We start from the raw sequence: 21,416 nt of genomic DNA, 5'->3' as shown, positions 1-21,416 counted from the left end.
ACGCCCGACTATTTTTTGGTTGCAGTTTGGCCGGGGCCGGGCTTGAACCCGCCACCCTCGGTATATGGGGCCGGCGCCTTACCGACTGAGCCAGAGGCGCCGCCCCTACTTGTAAATTTAAAAGGGAGAACTAGTATTACTTAATAGTACTAGATATTAAGATGAGTGTTCATTCAGTGCTGGATAAACCATATTGTACTTGTTAGCAATATATTAAGAATCTTGATATAAAAATATTAAAAGTATTCACTTGGCTTGGCTCCTGTAGCTTAGCAGCTAGGGTGCCAGCCACATACACCAGGGCTGGTGGGTTTGAACCCGGCCTGGGGCCTGACAAACAAAAACTACAACAACAACAAAAAAATCCAGGCGTTGTGGTAGGCGCCTGTAGTCCCAGCTACTCCATAGGCTGAGGCAATGGAATCACTTAAGCCCAAGAGTTTGAGGTTGCTGTGAGCTATGATGCCATGGCATTTTACCGAGGGCGACACAGTGAGACTGTCTCAAAAAAAAAAAAAAAAAAAGGATCAGCACCCATAGCTCAGTGAGTAGGGTACTGGCCACATACACTAAGGCTGGCAAGTTCAGGCTCAGTCTAGGCCTGCTAAACAACAATGATAACTGCAACCAAAAAATAGCCATGTGTTGTGTGGGTGCCTGTAGTCCCACCTACTCAGGAGGCTGAGGCAAGAGAATCGTGTAGACCCAAGAGTCAGAGGTTGCTGTCAGCTGTGATGTTATGGCATTCTACTGAGGGCGACATAGTGAGACTCTGTCTCAAAAAAAAAAAAAAAAAAAAAGTATTCACTTAACTTTTGATTCAGTAGTTTGGCTTATGGGAACCTTGACTGAAAAATAAAGAAAAATCTAACCGTGCATAAAACCACACTGCCATGTAATAATGACAAAATATAAAGAGAACATAACCCAAAAGTTGATCATTAGATCCATATAAAAAAATGCTGTACACCTTTATGTCAATAATACCAATGAAATTCATAGTGACATTGGGAAAATGTTATTTTACTTTTTCTTAGAGCAGAGTATAAATTTTATACATTACATGAACCTTTTACAAGAAAAAAAAAAAGCTGAAAAAAGACCAAAGGAGATATACCCAAATGACACTGTTGATTCCTACTAAAGGGATTTAAGGGATTTTTTTTGGGGGGGGGGGTTCTTCTCACACTTCCATGCTTTCAAAGTTCTCTACAATGAGCATCTAGTAAATGGATAGTGAAAGGAAAAAATAAAACAATAATTCTGATTAGAGATGAAAAGACTAAACACACACATTTATCTACATTTGCTCCTAAAAAAAAAAATTACAAAAATATTTTTTGGGTTTTTCTGTGAGGCCAAATTCCTGAAGCCAAATACAATGGAAGAGATGACAGAAACAAAATTTTGCAACCAAAAAGCAGATGACAATGAGGAAAACTGAGAACAACCCAATTCACATCATAGAACTCCTAAGAGGCTTAGGAATTGATCATCAGTACCTCTGCAAATAGGAGTAGAGGTGGGCCCAAAGCAGGAAGGTTGATTGGAAGTCTGCATAGGCACAGTTAGAACTTGGGGCGTCCCCTCCTGCACTCTGCTCAGCCAGGTGACCCTCCACCCCAGTGGCAGACTAGAGGTTTATTTTCTGGAGAGGGTGAAACAGAGGCACTCTTAACAAGGTGGGCATGAAGGAAGACAGGGACAAACAACAAGCATGTGACTAAAAACCACAGGATGGATTAGTGGAAGTCTACGGAGACTCCAGCCCTTTCCTCTCTGCCAACTTCCAGACCACCCTACAGTGAAAACCACAGGTGCCTTGGCAGCCCACCCAGGTCATCTTCCAAACTGCCTTTGGGTGTCCCACTCTTTAATATGATCAGATGCCAAGAATATAAAATCTATCTAAAACAAAAAGTACAAACACAAAGCTAACAGAAAGGTTGGGAGACAGAGTTAACCCCCCCCCCGCCCCCAAAAAACCCAACAACAAAAAACCCCAAACCCAATGAAAGATGAAAGAAAGAAAAGAGAGGAAAACCAGAGGCCAAGTCCAGGATAGAAGATTATCCTATCTGAGAACAAGACACTCCAGACTGGAAAAAATCAGCATCACAGTAATTCAGGGGAAGTCTCCAGAACTGAAGGATGTGAGTTTCCTGACTGAAAAGGTTCTCAAGTATGCAGTACAGTAGACGAAAAAAGGTCTACTACACCCAAGTACCTCTCTGTGCGATTTCTAAACACAAAAGTGGAAGAGAAGATCTACAAGCTTCAAAGAAAAAGAAACCTTTCACATAAAGCATTAAAAATCAGCTTCTCTATAGGGACACTGACATTAAAAAGAGTAAGAGAAATGCCTCAAAACCATGAAAGAAAATGATTTCCAACCTAGTCAGACTGGTAGAATGTGGGGAAAAAGACATGTTGTGGTGCTTAAGGTCTTCACTTACACCCACACACCTCTTCTCAGGGAGACACATGCCAATAAATTAAGGAGCAAGACAAAAATGGGGAAGACAGGGATCCAGGTACTCCAACACAAGACAGAAGAGAAAGGAATCTTCAGGATTCCTTCCTCAAGATTCAAGGAAGTTTCCAGAACAAAAGCTGTGAAGCCTGAAACCAGCAGTCCAGGCTTGAGAAGAATGAGACGAACACAACACATGACGACCCTGTACCTCTGTGAAGGAGATTCACCCAATGAGGAAAGCGTACGGGGAGGAACAGCACCGAACAGCCCACACGACAAGGACAATCACTCGTTGTAGGAGAAAAGAATACTAGCCAGGAAAAAAAAGCAATCACATTCAACGAGATGACTCAGCTCTCAAATCATTTACATAGTCATAATAATGAACAGAAGTATGAACATGTCATTTAAAAATACAAAAGAGTACCAAAAAGAAATCAGACAACAAAATCAAAAGGGATTACCTCTGAGGAAGGGAAAAGAGAAGAGTGTAGGAGGCTAGTTTTTTGTAACCAGCAGAAGCATGATCGTGTATATAACTGATACAATACAGAATTTTAAATTTCTAGGAATTTGGCTTACTGGTTCATATGTATCCACACAAAAGAAATAAAAAACAAAAACAAAAAAGCAAAAAACCAAACAAACAACCCCCCAAACCTTAAAAATCCACTACCCTACAAATATCTTACAAAAAGATAGCAACTCTCAGTGCCTTTCACTCACCTAGATGCACCCTTCCGATAATCTTCTGGGTGCCCACTCCTTTGGCAATCCCTGCCCATCGACGGTCCACCAGTCTCATTATATTACACCTCTCTGCACAAGCTTGGCTCATAATAGTCATCTGGGCACCTGGAGGGGGAGAGAAACATCAGATAATAAAAACAAAATCCATGTTTGTGGCAAGACTAAAAATATAGCACTAGTAACAAGGCAGAAAGTAAATATATGCCAAGGCATATGTCTCTGTAAAATCATTCCTACCTAGCAAGTGTCCTGCTGTCTTATTCAAGTTTCAGTTCCACATTGAAATCTGAAACACACTGTAGAAACTTGACATTGAGGGAAACAATATTTTTTTGCAATGTAATAAATGGTATTTCAAAACTTTGCCAGTAAATGTGAAACTACCTGGAAAAAGACTCCTTAAAGTTTAAATAATGACCACTGTCTCTGGAGATGGTAAAGCTAAATTAAGCACTACTTTACACTCAACAGTTTATATCTCTAAAAATTTTATCAAGTTGTTTTTATTTGAAACACTATAGTTTACTAGTTTAAAAATATATATTCTTGGCTTGGCGCCTGTGGCTCAAGTGGCTAAGGCGCCAGCCATATACACCTGAGCTGGCGGGTTTGAATCCAGCCTGGGCCCACCAAACAACAATGACGGCTGCAACCAAAAAATAGCTGGGCTCCTGGCAGGCGCCTGTAATCCCAGCTACTTGGGAGGCGGAGGCAGGAGAATTGCTTGAGCCCAGGAGTTGGAGGTTCCTGTGAGCTGTGATGCCACAGCACTCTACCAAGGCAACAGCTGGAGGCTCTGTCTCAAAAAAATATATATATATTCTTAATCAGGTGCAGTGGCTCATGCCCCCAATCCCACCCCTTTGGGTGGCCAAGGTAGGAGGACTACTTAAGGCTAGCCTGTGCAATAGCAAGACCCTGTCTCTACATTAAAAAAAAAAAAAAAAAAAAAAAGTCAGGCATGGTGCACACGCCTATAGTCCCAGCTACTCACTACTTGAATCAAAAGGATCACTTGAGCCCAAGAGTTTGAGGTTGAAGTGAGCTATGATGATGCTACTGTACTCTAGCTGGGGAAAACAGAAAGAGACCATGTCTCAAATATTAAAAATAAAAAAACATATATACAGTAGAACCTTCAAAGTTGACCACCTCCTTAAGCTGACCTCATTTTCACAGATTAGACGTGCGTCAACCAAATATACATCATATCAGTACAACAAGCCTAGTTCTTTATGTTGATCACCTGGGTATGGTGACCAGCTGGTTACAGTGACTTGGTTGGTCAACTTACAGAGACTGTATATACAAATTCTGCATTCTCCCCACAAATTAAGGGTGAATTCCTCATATTCTGCCCCATAACACACGTAACACTACTCATCCATATACCCAGAAAGTGCTGCAGGATGTGGTCTTATTAAAAGCGAAGAGTTGTCACTGAGAGAAAAGGTGCCAAACAGTACAAGGATTATCTGAATCCTCAAGTGGGAAACTCCCAATATCTATATCTGATTACTGAATTATTAAGGGCAAGAATCAGGCTCCATACAGCCTTACACTCCTCACAGATCCTTGTACAGTGCTGGCCCACAGGTCACGTGGGAACGTTTGCCCTCATACTCTGCTCTTCTTCTGACTTACTTAATCCCAATTTCTTTCTTTCTTTTCTTTTTTTTTGAGACAGAACCTCAAGCTGTCGCCCTGGGTAGAGTGCTGTGGCATCACAACTTACAGCAACCTCCAACTCTTGGGCTTAAGTGATTCTCTTGCCTCAGCTTCCCAAGTAGCTGGGACTACAGGCGCCTGCCACAACACCTGACAATTTTTTTTTGTGTTGTCATTGTTTTAGCTGGCCTGGGCTGGGTTTAAACCCACCACCCTCAGTGTATGTGGCTGGTGCCCTAGCCACTGAGCACGGATGCCACCTTGATCCCAATTTTTTACAGAAGTATCTAAGTATCAGAGTACTGAACAAAAGGAGCCAGGAAGACAAGAGAGATACTGCAAAATACAAAACTGGTTAAAAAAATGATTAAAGAAATAAACCTATTACTAATACGAGGATTAGCAAGTGACTGACAATAACTGCTAGGCTTCTTAGTTAGCAGTCCAAAGGAGCATAGCCATCTCAGTGGACATGCAAGTCTCCCATTCTCCCACCTCAGACAGAGGTGTCAGAGTGAAGACTGAGAAACAAAAGATGGAGACATCACCTGAGTCAACAAAGGCTTTGACAGGATGTCCATTCACTTTGCAGTTAATATAAAGCATGACCACTTGGCCAAAACTTTCTGGAGCCTCTTCCATAGCTATTGTCATGTTTTCCTCAATGTTCTGTTGCCTGTAAGAAACAAAAATTAGGGACATTGAAAACATTATTTCCATAAAGAGAAATCAGTTCAGAAGTCACAATATTGGTGGTGCCTGTGGCTCAAAGGGGTCGGGTGCTGGCCCCATATGCCAGAGGTGGTGGGTTCAAACCCAGCCCTGGCCAAAAACTGCAAAAAAAAAAAAAGAAGTCACAATATTGCTGGGTACAGTGGCTCATGCCCGTAATCCTAGCACTCTGGGAGGCTGAGGCAGGTGGATTGCTTGAGTTCAGGAGTTTGAGACCACTCTGAGCAAGAGTGAGACCCACATTTTTACTAAAAATAGAAAAACTACCTGGGCACCATGGCAGATGACTGAAGTCCCAGCTACTTGGGAGGCTGAATCAGGAGGATCACTCAAACCCAAGAGTCTGAGGTTGCTGTGAGCTATGATACCACAGCACTCCACCCAGGGCGACAGAGACTCTGTCTCAAAAAAAAAAATCATAATAGTAAAAACAGATAAACAAATTTGTACCTATCTTTTACCCCAACTATAGCAACTCAGTCATCTAAAGGCATAAAAGCTACCTAATATAAAACAATTGTGCTCCCTTTATAAGATCAGAAATAAGATAATAAACCGGAGAGCAGAAGTCATACCCTTTTCTACCCTGTAGAATATTAAAATTTTGTAAATGTGGCTCGGTGCCCATAGCTCAGTGGTTAGGGTGCCAACCACATACACTAAGGCAGGCTGGGTTCAAACCCAGCCTGGGCCTGCTGAACAATAATGACAACAGCCACAAAAAAATTGACAGTCATTGTGGTGGGCACCTGCAGTCCCAGCTTCTTGGTAGGCTGAGGCAAGAAAATCGCTTAACCCCCAGAGTTTGAGGTTGCCGTGAGCTGTGATGTCACGGCACTCTACCAAGGGTGACATAGTAAAACTCTGTCTCAAAAAATAAACAAAACAAAAAAAAATTTTTTTTAGGGGGGAGACAGAGTCTCAAGCTGTCACCCTGGGTGGAATGCCGTGGCGTCACATCTCACGGCAACCTCTAAAACTCTTGGGCTTAAGCGATTCTCTTGCCTCAGCCTCCCAAGCAGCTGAGACTACAGGCAACTGCCACAATGCCCGGCTATTTTTTGGTTATAGTTGTCATTGCTGTTTGGCAGGCCTGGGCTGGATTCAAAACCACTAGTTCTGGTGTATGTGGCCGGTGCCTTAGCTGCTTGAGCTACAGGCACCGGGCCACAAAATATTTTATAAATGCAATTTTATTTTATTTTATTTTTGTTTTGTTTTTAGGGTTTTTTTTTTTTTTTTTGTAGAGACAGAGTTTCACTTTATTGCCCTCGGTAGAGTGCCGTGGCGTCACACAGCTCACAGCAACCTCCAACTCCTGGGCTTAGGCGATTCTCCTGCCTCAGCCTCCCGAGTAGCTGGGACTACAGGCGCCCGCCACAATGCCCGGCTATTTTTTTGTTGCAGTTTGGCCGGGGCTGGGTTTGAACCCGCCACCCTCTGGTATATGGGGCCGGCGCCCTGCTCACTGAGCCACAGGCGCCGCCCTATAAATGCAATTTTAAACAGAAGATTTAGGGCGGCGCCTGTGGCTCAGTGAGTAGGGCGCCGGCCCCATATACAGAGGGTGGCAGGTTCAAACCCAGCCCCGGCTGAACTGCAACCAAAAAAAAAAAAAAAAAATATAGCCGGGTGTTGTGGCAGGTGCCTGTAGTCTCAGCTACTCGGGAGGCTGAGGCAAGAGAACTGCTTAAGCCCAGGAGTTGGAGGTTGCTGTGAGCTGTGTGAAGCCATGGCACTCTACCGAGGGCCATAAAGTGAGACTCTGTCTCTACAAAAAAAAAAAAAAAAAAAAAACAGAAGATTTATTGGGTATCTGAGTATATTTCCCATGCCTAGTGTTTCAAAAAAAGCTTATAGGCTCGGCACCTATGGTTCAAACAGCTAAGGCACCAGCCACATACACCTGAGCTGGCGGGTTCGAATCCAGCCCAGGCCCGCGGAACAACAATGACAGCTGCAACCAAAAAACAGCCGGGCGTTGTGGCTGGTGCCTGTAGTCCCAGCTACTTGGGAGGCTGAGTCAAGAGAATCGCTTAAGTCCAGGAGTTGGAGGTTGCTGTGAGCAGTGATGCCACAGCACTCTACCCAGGGCGACGCTTGAGGCTCTGTCTCAAAAAAAAAAAAAAAAAAAAAAAAAAAGCTTATAAACAGAATACAGATATTTCAACTACTTGTGCAGCCTCTGCTGCTTCACCTCCAGGATTGGTTTTCTTTTTTTTTTTTTTCTGGGGCTGGGTTTGAACCCACCACCTTCAGCATATGGGGCTAGTGCCCTACTCTGTTGAGCCACAGGTGCCACCAGGATTGGGTTTTCTAATCTGTAAAATGACGATAATAATTTTATCCTCATGCTAGTGAGAGGTTATCAAGCACCTAGTGTACACTGCTAACACAGAAACAGATGCTCAAAAAATGCATCTATCACTTAAAACTAAACATATGTATCATTATTCACTTGCCTATGAAATAATGTCTAAAAAATTTCAGCATATTGGCTCGGTGCCTGTGGCTCAAGCTGCTAAGGCACCAGCCACATACACCTGAGCTGGCGGGTTGGAATCCAGCCCAAGCCCGCCAAACAACAATGATGGCTGCAACCAAAAAATAGCTGGTTGTTGAGGCAGGCGCCTGTAGTCCCAGCTACTTGGGAGGAGGAGGCAAGAGAATCACTTGAGTCCAGGAGTTGGAGGTTGCTGTGAACTGTAATGCCATGGCAGCATTCTACCCAGGGCGACAGCTTGAGGTCTGTCTCAAAAAAAAAAAAAAAAAAAAAAAAAAAAAAAATTTTTTTTTTTTTTTTTTCCAACATATTGGCAGTACCTACAGCTCAGTGGGTAGGGCACCAGCCACATACAACTAGGCTGGCAGGTTCGAACCCAGCCAGGGCCTGCTAAACAATGACAACTGCAACAACAACAAAAAAATAGCTGGGCATTGTGGCAGGTGCCTATACTCCCGGCTACTTGGGAGGCTGAGACAAGAGAATTGCTTAAGCCCAAGAGTTGCTGTGAACTGTGATATCACAGCATTCTACCGAGGGCGACAAAGTGAGACACTATCTCAAAAAAAAAAAAAAAATCAACATATCATTAAATGAGAAAAGCATATAAAATAATTCTTGCTTACTCCAACATCTCATGGTTTTACTTCCAATCTCCTTTTAAAAACATTACCAAACACTACCAGCATTACTGGAAACTAGGTCAGAAGCCGGGCAACTTACCTAATGACAAGAGACCATAAACTGTATACTATAAACCAAGGGCTGGCCAATTACAGCTGGTTGTTTGGGTAAATAAATTTTTTTTTTTTTTTTGTAGAGACAGAGTCTCACTTTATGGCCCTCGGTAGAGTGCCGTGGCCTCACACAGCTCACAGCAACCTCCAACTCCTGGGCTTAAGCGATTCTCTTGCCTGAGCCTCCCAAGCAGCTGGGACTACAGGTGCCCGCCACAACACCCAGCCATTTTTTGGTTGCAGTTCGGCCGGGGCCGGGCTTGAACCCGTCACCCTCGGTATATGGGGCCGGCGCCTTACCAACTGAGCCACAGGCGCCGCCCGGGTAAATAAATTTTTATGGGAACCTACTGTCCTCTTGTTTGTGGCTGCTTTCACACAGCAGTGACAGAGTTGAACATCAGCAATAGAGACTATATAGCCTGCAGGCCTAAAATATTTACTTTCTGGCCCTTTATGGAAAACTCTGCTGACCACTACTCTGAACTATGGTACCTGTCCTTTTTGAAACAATATCCAAGTGAACTAACAGTGTTTACCAACCATTCTGTAATGAAATATTAAGCTTCTCAGAAAGTCAAAATCACCTTCATTTAATTAAGTTGTGTTAAGGCCAGGCAAAACAAGCTATAATTAATATATACATGTCCTGTGTAATCACTGGAATAGCAAGCCAAACAAAACTTCAATAGGCATTTGACATAATTATACAGCTTCTTTTTGGTTTCTTTGTTTTTTGTTTCTGTTTCTTTGAGACAGAATGTTACTCTGTCTCCCTGAGTAGAGTGCTGTCTCATCATAGCTTACAGAAACCTCAAACTCTTGGGTTATTTTGCCTTATCCTCCCAAGTAGCTGGGACCACAACTGCGTGCCACCACACCAATCATTCAACTTTTATTCCACTGCACATTATAGTTAGAAATAATCTAAAATTGGGCAGTGCCTGTGGCTCAGTGGGTAGGGTGCTGGCCCCATGTACTGAGGGTGGCAGGTTTGAACCTAGCCCTGGCCAAACTGCAATAACAACAACAAAAAATAGCCAGGCGTTGTGGCAGGCACCTGTAGTCCCAGCTACTTGGGAGGCTGAGGCAAGAGAATCGCCTACTCCCAAGAGCTGGAGGTTGCTGTGAGCTGTAATGCCACAGCACTCTACCGAGGGCGACAAAATAAGACTCTATCTCAAAAAAAAATTAAAATAGTTATCAGTTAATGTGGTTTACCCATAGGCCCGTAAGTACCAGGCAGACAGAGGCCTGGGGCCAAGGTTTAAGTCATGTGTTTATTAATTAAGTTATGTGCCTATATAAGCTTTGGTGGAAGAAATAAAGATCGCCACTTGCCATGAGGAAAAAAAAAGAAAAAAATAAATTATTTAAATTAATTGTATATCTAATCTTGCATTCACACCAATCCAAAAAAGTTTCCACTAAACATCCTCTGAGATAACACCAGTTACATTGGCTATTCCAGGCTCACATGCAGGAAGTCTCTTCAGAGACACACTGTTTCTCCTTTAAAACAATGAATGTATTACCTCGTTCCTTGTTTTCACCGGAAAGAAACATAAGCTATTCAAATATGCTCCATTTCACCTCATTATTCTAGTAGCTGCTCAGTAATATGGTTTGCCTCTGATGCCTTCTCACCCCTCCCACTACCTGTGTCGAATACAACTATTCTTAGAACTTCTATCTGTTCTTTTACTGTTGTTGAGATAGTTTCGTTTTGTCACTCTCGGTAGAGTGCTGGGGCATCATAGCTCACAGCAACCTCAAACTTTTGGGCTCCAGTGATTCTCTTGCCTCAGCCTCCTGAGCAGCTGGGACTACATGTAGGCGCCCACAATGCCCAACTATTTTTAAAGACGGGGTCTAGCTGGCTCAGGCTGGTCCACCTGCCTCAGCCTCCCAGAGTGCTAGGATTATAGGCCTGAGCCCTCACACCCCACGCAGCATTTCCACTTTTTTTTTTTGCAATTTTTGTCTAGGGCTAGGTTTGAACTCGTCACCTCCATCATATGGAGCTGGTGCCCTACTCCTTTGAGCCATAGGTGCCACCCCTACTTTTTTTTTTTTTTTTGAGACACAGTCTCGCTATGTCACCCATGGGAGAATGCTGTGGCATCACAGCTCACAGCAACTTCAAACTCTTGGGCGTAAGTGATTCTCTTGCTTCAGCCTCCCGAGTAGCTGGGACTACAGGTACCTGCCTCAACTCCCAGCTATTTTTTCGTTGTAGCTGTCACTGTTGCTTGGCAGGCCCAGGCCAGAGTTGAAACCCATCTGCCTTGGTCTGTGGCCAGCACCCTAACCACTGAGTAACAGGTGCTGAGCTAGCATTTCCTCTATTTTTTTCTTTTGTTGCAGTTTAGCTGGGGCTGGGCTCAAACCTGCCACCCTCAGTATATGGGGCTGGCACCCTACTCACTGAGCCACAAGCACCACCTAGCATTTCCACCTTTAAAAGCTTCTCATAGCATTTTAGCATAGGCCCAAGAGAGAATCATTGCATTATGGAAATTGGAGCTGGAAATGTGCTTGGCAGTTTATTCACTATGGCCAGTACAAGAACTGCAGAAGGAAAACAGGACTATAAGCTTCCACCTAAGCAGAGTCCTCTCTCTAATCCACTTACGTTCAAGTCTTGGATATGACTGGACTCACAATGTCTAAGGAAAGAGATTCAAATCAGCCTATGTAATAAGTAACCACCTTCTCGGTCTCAACAGATGGTGGCTTCTGCTCAGTCCTAGGATTATCCACCTGGAGCTATTTTAATGACATTCTGTCTGCTAGTCAGAGAGTTCTCCTTAAAACCTTAGGAGGAGAGAAAGTCATTTATACTTGTGTAACACTGAACCAAAATGAAGAAAATGGAAGAGGAAACAACACCTTAAGAGACTGAAGTTAGCTCCTCAATTGCACAACAGTAAGCTACCTCCAAGCAGATGCCACACTAATGCCAGATGACCTGCACTTTGGGAAATCTGAAATCTGAGTGTTCTTCTTTAAATGAATAGCTTATTACCTTATATCTTCTTCTATCTTTGCCTGAGCTTCAAGGTCAAAGGGGTCAGCAGAAAACAGACGAATCCTTTCTTGCTCTCTCCGGGCTCGGTCCTGCTGCTGCTCCACCAGGACCTTGGAAAATTTTTCTACAAAAATAAGGGGAAAGAATCTTAAGTACCACTACATTTTCGTTCTTTATCAGTACGTTTCCACATCAAACAATTTCTCAAAATATAATCAACAATAAGAGATGTAGAAAAACCACATTTACTTTCTGTTCAGAAAGAATTGCAAAAATCTTTTATTCTCATTAGCTATCCATCATATTCTTTGTACTCAGAGATAAGGACTTTTTTTTTTTTTTTTGGTTTTTGGCCAGGGCTGGGTTTGAACCCGCCACCTCCGGCATATGGGACCGGCGCCCTACTCCTTGAGCCACAGGCGCCACCCGAGATAAGGACTTTCTAATTTAAATCTTTGGGAATGACTATCTGAGTGGCAAATAAAATGCTTACAGCCCCCACCCTGTTACCCTCATTATCCTAGTACCTAGAAACAAAACACAGTACTGGAGGATCCCCCTTTTCCTCTATTTGTTTTGTTTCCTTTATAACACCACCTTAAGCCTCATAAATCAAGTATAAACTACTCTTAGTCTACATGTATTGCTTGTCCCGGTGGATAACAGGAAGAAAAATTAATAGAGAAAACAATACTTTGCTATAAGATACATGTTATAACAAGAATCTATTTTTCTCTTTCTAAAACTGAGGTACATTTAAATGTGTAAACGTTAGTGTGCCATCACTATGGTCTTTGGCAACTAGATAGTAAGGCTGGGCGCGGTGGCTCACGCCTGTAATCCCAAGCACTCTGGGAGGCTGAGGTGGGCAGATTGCCTGAGCTCACAGATTCAAGACCAGCTTGACCCAGAGCAAGACACTGCTTCTAAAAATAGCTGGACACTGGCTTGGCTCCCATAGCACAGTGGTTACAGTGCCAGCCACATGCTCTGAGGCTAGTGGGTTCAAGCCCGGCCAGGGCTAGCTAAGCAACAATGACAACAACAACAACAACAACAAAATAGCCAGGCGCTATGGAGGGCGCCTGTAGTCCTAGCTTCCTGGGAGGCTGAGGCAAGAGAATCACTTAAGCCCCAGAGTTAGAGGTTGCTATGAGCTGTGATGCCATGGAACTCTACCCAGGGTGACATACTGAGACTGTTTCAAAAAACAAACAAAAATAAAAGTAGCTGGGCAGTGTGGCAGGTACCTATAGTCACAGCTACTTGGGAGGCTGAGGCAAGAGAATCACTTAAGCCCAAGAGTTTGAGGTTGTTGTGAGCAGTGATACCACAGCACTCTACCCAGGGTGACAGCTTGAGACTCTGTCTCAAAATAAAATAAAATTTAACCTGATTTACCTTAGAAACCCAAGAGTAAAATGAGAGGAATTTTTATTCATAAAAGTGACTAAAAGTGGCTGGGCACCCATAGCACCAGTGGTTACAGTGTCAGTCACATACACCTAGGGTGGCGGCTTTGAATCTGGCCAGAGCCTGCTAAACAACAATGGCAACTGCAACCAAAAAATAGCCGGGCGTTGTGGCAGGCACCTGTAGTTCTAGCTACTTGGGAGGCTGAGACAAAAGAATCACGTAAGCCCAAGAGTTTGAGGTTGCTGAGAGCTGTGACACCACGGCACTCTACCCAGGGTGACATAGTGAGATTCTCTATGATAAAAAAAAAGAAAGAAAAGAAAATGACTAAAAGTATGCGCTTGGGCCCATCTATTTGATTCTGTATTTATATCCCAATTAGGAGGGCTTCCAAAGGCAAAAAAAAAAAGTGTTCCATTTCATTAAAAAATGGCTAAAATATAGCCCAAAAAGCCTGTTAGTAATAACCCTGCTACCATTTAAACTTGGAGTAGATGGGGATGAGTGGTCCTTTTTGCCATATAAGTTAATGGCACTGGACCTGTTCCCTGTAACTAATTCCATTTCAGCCAGGATCAGCTAGCTTGTTGGTATTCTCTTTAACTGAAGATCAAAATACCAGTACCTGGATTATATGCTCCTAAAAACAATGAGAAAAAAACATGTACGGCTGGGCACAGTGGTTAAGGCACCGGCCACGTGTACCAGGGCTGGTGGGTTTGAATCCAGCCTAGGCCTGCTAAATAAAACAAACAAAAAAACATTGCTGGGTGCTGTGGAGGGCTACTAGGGAGGCTCAGGCAAGCGAATAGCTTGAACCCAAGAGTTTGAGGTTGCTATGACCTGTGATGCCATAGCACTCTACCAAGGGTGACATAGTAAGACTCTGCCCCAAATAAAACAAAACAAAACACACATGTAAACTAAGGGGGCTGGTCTAGATGGATTTCAGTCCTAAGATCCTATTGCTACTGCTGGTTCAACTTAGCCTTGGTCTTTTGACACTGATTTACCTCTCACAGACAGCTGCCTGTCTGTTAGTCACACGACAGGATGGATTGAAACACTAGCAATCTGAGGCTCTTCCTATTTGTTGGGACACAACTGCTGCACCTCAAGCCATTTTGTGAGCCCTCCAAACGTGTAAGCTTACCAAGGTCTCCACTGAGCAGTGCTTCGGCCAATGGTGGATTGCGTTCCTTTAGCAAGGACAGCTCATGTGGGTTGGACAGCAACATATCTCGGAGCAAGGCTGGATTGTCCAAGCCCTGAGGAGATGAAGCTATTTCTCCAGGAGATGAGTGAGACTGCTGTGCTGCTGGTGGCTGGCGCTGCCGTAGGCTTGACGTGCCAGGCACAGCTATACTACTGAAATCTATTCGGGGTAAGTCTGTGGGGGAAAATCAATTCAAAGTTTACTCAACTCCATAAGAACAGCATTTGAAGGCAACAGCAGAACACTTGCTCATACATCGTATGGAACAGCGGCAAATGGCAACTGCAGACACAGATACTTTTTCTCTTGTCCTTTTTCATGCTGACTCTGAATATAAAACTTATAGTCTGAGAGTGAACTAACAGGAAAGAAAAGGGGGGATAGGCAATGGTAATAACCCCCAATTTTTTTATAAAACATTCCAGAATAGACATCAAATTTTTATTTCTTTATTTATTTATTTGGGGGAGGGGGCAGAGTTTCATGTTATTGACCTTGGTAAAGTGCTACGACGTCACAGCTCACAGCAACCTCAAACTCCTGGGCTTAAGCAATTCTCTTGCCTCAGCCTCCCAAGCAGCTGGGACTACAGGTGTTCGCCACAACATCTTTGTGCTTTTTTTTTTTTTTTTTAGCCAAAATACTGAATGGTAAGATCTCTGTAAGTAGTTAATCTCTTTAAGTAGTTGTCATTGTTGTTTTGCAGGCCGGGCTGGATTTGAACCTGCCAACTCTGGTGTATGAGGCTGGCACCCTAGCCGCTTAAGCTACAGGCACTGAGCCGAGCCCAAGAGTTTGAGGTTGCTATGATTGTGACACAGCAGCCCTTTACTGAGGGCAACAAGGTGAGACTCTTGTCTCAAAAATAAATAAATAATAAACAAAATGAAAGAAAAACAAAAGGGAGTTTTAATTCTTACACAAAGGACTCGCATAAAGTATGACTCCATTTCTATAAAATATTCCAAATACATAAATACAAAGAGACACAAAATAGACTGGTTGCAAAGGGCAGTTCAGAGGCAAAAGGGGAATCTCTGCTGTGGATACAGAGTTTCTTTTTAAGGTGATGAAAATATGCTGAAGGTCAGGTTCATGCTTGTAATCCTGGCACTTGGGAGGCCAAAGCAGCTGGACTGCCTGAGCTCATAGGTTTGAAACCAGCCTGAGCCAGAGCACGACCCCTTCTCTAAAAACAGCTGGGCATTGTGGTAGGTGCCTGTAGTCCCAGCTACTTGGGAGGCTGAGGCAAGAAAATTGTTTAAGCCCAGGAGTTTGAGGTTGCTGTGAGCTTTGACACCAGGGCACTCTACCAAGGATGGCAAAGTGAGACTCTGTCTCAAAAAAAAAAGAAAGAAAATATGCTGAAATTCATTGTGATGATGGCTACACAACTCTATGAATACACTAAAAACCACTGATTTACCCTTCAAGTGGGTGAACTACATGATATGTGAATTTTATCTCAATAAAGCTGCTGTTAAAAAAAAAAGAGAGAAAAGTAAGTAAGTAGAATATGAGGGGCTAGGCCTGAGTTAATCAACATTCCTTTAAGCCCCCAAATACACGTGAAGGTCGAATGATATCCCAAGAATGGGACTATCCTGAAGCCTTGTGGACGTCAAATAGAAAAAAGGAATGCTTAAACTCAGGCAAAAGGTTTCTGCCCTTCAGCACAGGTCTGGGTAGCTACTTTCTTCAAACAGACTTCAGCTGGCAGCCAGTGTGTCATGCGTGTGTGTGTGTGAGAGTGTGTGTATTAACTCTAAACCAATGAAAAATACTGAATAGTCAGACCTCTGCAAGTAGTTAATCTATACTAGCTGGCAAAACATATATAAGCAGGCCTTCTTTGCAAGCCAAGAAATTTTATCTGCTCCCCTGTTACACATTATCTTGAGAGTCCATTCGCTTCAGGAGAATTCTGAAAAACATGTTTATTGTATGAACCAGGTCCCTTCTGCTCCCATGCTATTGGCTTTCTCATCCATATGGGACACTGCAGGGGAAAAAAAAACAGCAAATCTCCAGAACTTACAAACACCAAATTAACCAAAGGAAGATTTTGTTTTTTCTTGATTGGTATATTTGAACAACTGCTCTTTATAAAGTTTAGCAATAGTCCCAAGGGACTAAAGTAATACAGATCTAGTGCAGCCAGTGCCTGATGGTCCAGTTTCAGGCTGAATGGAACCACTGTACTCACAGCTGGAGTTGGTCATCGCCCAGATTCCTATCAGTTACCATGAACTTTAAAACCAGGTGACCTAGAGGCTAAACACTATTTAAAGAAATCTGCCAGAATATGTCAGGGAATTGAAAACACTAACACATTTCACTAAGTAGCTCCGCATCAGGATCAAGACCTTATAAACTTTTTGTGGATCATGAGCCCCTCTGAGCATCTGAAGAAAGCGACCTTCACCCCAATCAAACACACACAATTCTGCATATTATTTCACTAACACAGAAAGCTTCTAAATCCCAATGCACACATTCCAGACTATAAACACTTATTCTGTATAGAGCTTCCAAGATAGGTAACTGTTTCTCTTTTTTTTTTTTTTGGCCAGGGCTGGGTTTGAACTCGCTACCTACGGCATATGGGACCGGCGCCCTACTCCTTGAGCCACAGGCACCGCCCCGGTAACCGTTTCTTTTCACATGACTAACACAGCTGGTAGAAGAACCAGAAGTTAATGGCCTAGCTATTTAATGTTTACCAAGTTCAGAAAAATGGAAAAAGCACCAAGTTTCAATTCCTTTGTCTTCACTTATTAGCTATGTAGTTTTGAAGATACCATTTAAAATCTCTGCTTCATCTTTTAATAATAATAAATTACAAAGAGGCATCTCTTCCCCCACAACCAAGTTATGAGATCATGTGAGATGTGGGTGCAAGTGCCTAGCTGACTATAAAATGCTCCACAGAGGCACTGAAAGCCAGATACAAAATAGCAAACATCAATTAGAAACTATAAGCTTAAGGCCAGCATGATGACTCAGGCCTGTGATTCCAGCACTTCAGGAGGCCGAGCTGGGTGGATCGCCTGAGCTCAGGAGTTGGAGACCAGCCTGAGCTAGAGTGAGACCCTGTCTCTAAAAATAGTAGAGTGTTATGGTGAAAATAGTAGAGTGTTATAGTGGGCGCCTGTAGTCCCAGCTACTTGGGAGGCTGAGGCAAAAGGATTGCTTGAGCCCAAGAGTTTGAGGTTGCTGTGAGCTACGATGCCTTGGCACTCTACCAAGGGTGATGAGTGAGACTCTGTCTCAAAACAAAAAAATTATCAGTTTATGTAGTCTCTGAAGCCCTTCCCAAGGATAAAGATTATTGAATAATTATCAGTGATAACAATGGAAGCGAACATTTATTGAGGGCTTGTTATGTGCTGTAAGTTTTACATGCATTATCCTCACATCAACTCTAGGACTTGGGATCAATCATGGTACCTGTTAAAGAAGAAACCAAGGCTAGGCACTAGGGCTCACACCTGTAATCCTAGCACTCTGGGAGGCCAAGGCAGTGGACTGGCTGAGCTAATGGGTTAGAGATCAGTCTGAGCCAGAGCGAGACTTCATCTCTAAAAATAGCCCAGTGTTGTGGCAGGTGCTATAGTCCCAGCTAGTTGGGAGGCTGAGGCAAGAGAATCACTTGAGCCCAAGAGTTTGAGGTTGCTGTGAGCTATGACACCACAGTACTCTAATGAGGGCAACAAAGTGAAACTGTATCAAAAAAAAAAAAAAAAAAAAAGAAAAGAAACTCTAATTTACAGACCTTTCATAACTTGTCCAAGGTTACACAGCAGGTAAGAGGCGATTCAGGATCTATATCCTAGTAGTCTGAATCGAAAACAAATCCAAAACTGAGCCACTATGTTCTGCCACCCATTGACACTTATGTGAGGGGAACCTAAAGCACTAGGAGTGGTCTTACTTGAGAACTGCACTGGAGGTCGAGGGTCTGCATTCTCCTTCTGTCGTAAAATCACAACATCCCCGTCTTTCAAACCATAAGAAGCCAGGGATCTGTGATTGTCTGTGAGAGGTCTTTCAGCATAGACAATCTACAACAAGAAAAGATGAATGACAGTATAAAACACTGAGAAGCAACATGGCGCACAACACAGTAAGACCAGAGTTTTAATGGTCCTATATAGCTTCAGTCTCAGGCTGAATGGAAGCATTATGCTTCTACTCCACTATCACATAGTCATTCCCTGTTCAAACCCTCCAACAAGACTCCCAACACACACTGAATAAAACCCAAACGCTTGGGTAGCACCCACAGCTCAGTGGGTAGGGCACAAGTCACATACACACCCAGGCTGGCGAATTTGAACCCGGCCCACACCTGCTAAGCAATGACAACTACAACAAAAAAATAGTCTGGCCTTGTGGCGGGGGCCTGTAGTCCCAGCTACTTGGGAGGCTGAGGCAGGAGAAAGGCTTATGCCCAAGAGTTTGAGGTTGCTGTGAGCTGTGACACCACGGCACTCTCTCCAGGGTGACATAGTGAGACTCTGTCCCAACAAACAAACAAAAAACAAAACCCAAATGCTTCCCATCACCATAAGGCCCCCAAAATTTGGCTGACGTCTCCCCTGGCATGACCGTTCTTCAAATAACAGGAATCGATGAACCCCCCCCCCCCCAGGGCTGTTTCACTTATTCTTCTAAGGAATGTTCTTTCTCTGGTTATTTTTTCATTTTGTCTCTAATAAAACATTACCTCCTCAGAGTTCTTTCCTAATATACCATTTAAAATGTACTCTAACCTAACATTCTAGAAACTATACATTTATTTGCTTTTGTTTGTTTTTTGAGACAGAGTCTCGCTATGGGGCCTTTAATAGAGTGCTGTGCTGTCACAGCTCACAGCAACCTCAAACTCTTGGGCTTAAGCAATTCTCTTGCCTCAGTCTCCCGTCTCCCAAGTAGCTGGGACTATAGGCACCCACTGCAAAACCCAACTATTTTTTGGTTGTAACTGTCATTGTTGTTTTTTTAGCAGGCCCAGGCCAGGTTCGAACCCGCCAGCCTGGGTGTATGTGGCTGGTACCCTACTCACTGAGCTACGGGTGATGAACCTTTTTTTTTTTTTTTTGGTAGAGACAGAGTCTCACTTTATCGCCCTTTGTAGAGTGCTGTGGCGTCACACAGCTCACAGCAACCTCCAACTCCTGGGCTTAGGCGATTCTCTTGCCCCAGCCTCCCGAGTACCTGGGACTACAGGCGCCTGCCACAACACTCGGCTACAGGTGACGAACCTTATTTGCTTATTCGTTTATTGTCTTTCTGCCTCACTAAATGTAAGCAACCTGAGGACGGAATGTTTCATTCACCATAACAGGGACTGTTATACAACCAATGTCAAAATATTTGATGAATTAAATGGTGAATTTATGGAAAGTAGTGGATGTAATTTTAGATTTAATTTTGAGCAGGGAAAGAAAGGAATTATTTATTCTGGGTATGCTAACTACAGTACTATTATATAATATATACTTCTAAATGATGTAAACTGACTGGCTCGGCACCTGTGGCTCAAGCAGCTCGGGTGCCAGCCACATACACCCGAACTGGCGGGTTTGAATCCAGCCCAGGCCTGCCAAACAACAATGACGGCTGCAGGGCGGCACCTGTGGCTCAGTGGGTAGGGCGCCGGCCCCTTATACGGAGGGTGGCGGGTTCAAACCCGGCCCCAGTAGAACTGCAACCAAAAAATAGCCGGGCGTTGTGGCGGGTGCCTGTAGTCCCAGCTACTCGGGAGGCTGAGGCAAGAGAATCGCCTAAGCCCAGGAGCTGGAGATTGCTGTGAGCAGTGTGACATCATGGCACTCTACTGAGGGCGATAAAGTGAGACTCTGTTTCTACAAAAAAAAAAAAAAAAAAAATGATGGCTGCAACCAAAAAATAGCCGGGCGTTGTGGCAGGCACCTGTGGTCCCAGCTACTTGGGAGGCGTAGGCACCAGAATCACTTCAGCCCAGCAGTTGGAGGTTGCTGTCTGTCACTCTAACCAGGGTGACAGCTTGAGGCTCTGTCTCAAAATAAAAAAAATTAAAAAAAAAAAAGATGGACATTGACAGGTTTAAAAGATTCCCAGATGTCAGCGTTCCTGCATTCTTTTTTCTGTTCTACCATCTCTAAAGTTTTATCACCCTTATGAGTAGAAAATGAAAGCGAAAAGAATTCAGAAAACAAACACAGATGGAAAAAAGGATCAAGGATGTGCTACTAATAAAATAAGCTGTGGAAAGAAAAGAAAGGATCCCACAAAGGCCTACTGTAATTTTATCACGAAGCAACATAAATCTGCCCTGCATTATTATATACTACAGAAAGCATTCAGAATTTAAAGTCAGACTTTGAAAGGTTTTCTTCCTAGTGATTCCCTTTTTACCAGGCCATATGCAAATTGAGGAACTTGAGTTCTGTACTGGCTCTGCCGGTAACTCTCAGAGAAGGGGATGGCACTCAGTAGGTTCAGGCCACCTTTTCCATTTGTTAGGCAAGCATTTGGGGCTAGATCATTACAGCTGCCCCTTCCAGTTCTCCCTGCTACACCATCATTCTACAGTGTTTCTCACAGCTCTCACAGTAAGGTTAACTGACACAGAACTAAAAATGAAGCATTTAAACAGGAAAAAAGGCTGGGCATGATGGCTCACGCCTGTAATCGCAGCACTCTGGGAGGCTGAGGTGGGTGGACTGCTTGAGCTCACAAGTACGAGATCAGCCTGAGCAAAAGTGAGAATTCTATCTCTACTAAAAACAGAAAAACTGGGGCAGCGCCTGCGGCTCAGTGGGTAGGGCCCCGGCCAAAATGCAACAAAAATCACAATATCCTAGTTATGGTGGGTGCCTGTAGTCCCAGGTACCTGGGAG

At 43.6% G+C, this 21,416-nt stretch overlaps 1 protein-coding gene across 3 annotated transcripts in view; it reads right to left on the bottom strand.

Moving 5' to 3' along the window:
* The window catches only part of DDI2 (DNA damage inducible 1 homolog 2), a 55,885-nt gene that overhangs the window by 22,606 nt on the left and 11,863 nt on the right, over window positions 1-21,416 (bottom strand). For all 3 annotated transcript variants that reach the window (XM_053576819.1, XM_053576821.1, XM_053576823.1), the window contains exons 2-6: window positions 18,464-18,593; window positions 14,467-14,703; window positions 11,895-12,021; window positions 5,443-5,570; window positions 3,203-3,331 (exon numbers count right to left, since the gene is read on the bottom strand). In XM_053576819.1, the coding sequence (XP_053432794.1) occupies window positions 3,203-3,331; window positions 5,443-5,570; window positions 11,895-12,021; window positions 14,467-14,703; window positions 18,464-18,593 (751 nt within the window). The remainder of the gene's footprint in view (window positions 1-3,202; window positions 3,332-5,442; window positions 5,571-11,894; window positions 12,022-14,466; window positions 14,704-18,463; window positions 18,594-21,416) is intronic.

This window comes from Nycticebus coucang, chromosome 22 (assembly GCF_027406575.1).
Source record: "Nycticebus coucang isolate mNycCou1 chromosome 22, mNycCou1.pri, whole genome shotgun sequence".
Lineage (NCBI taxonomy): Eukaryota > Metazoa > Chordata > Mammalia > Primates > Lorisidae > Nycticebus > Nycticebus coucang.
This window is presented reverse-complemented; position numbering and strand designations above follow the sequence as displayed.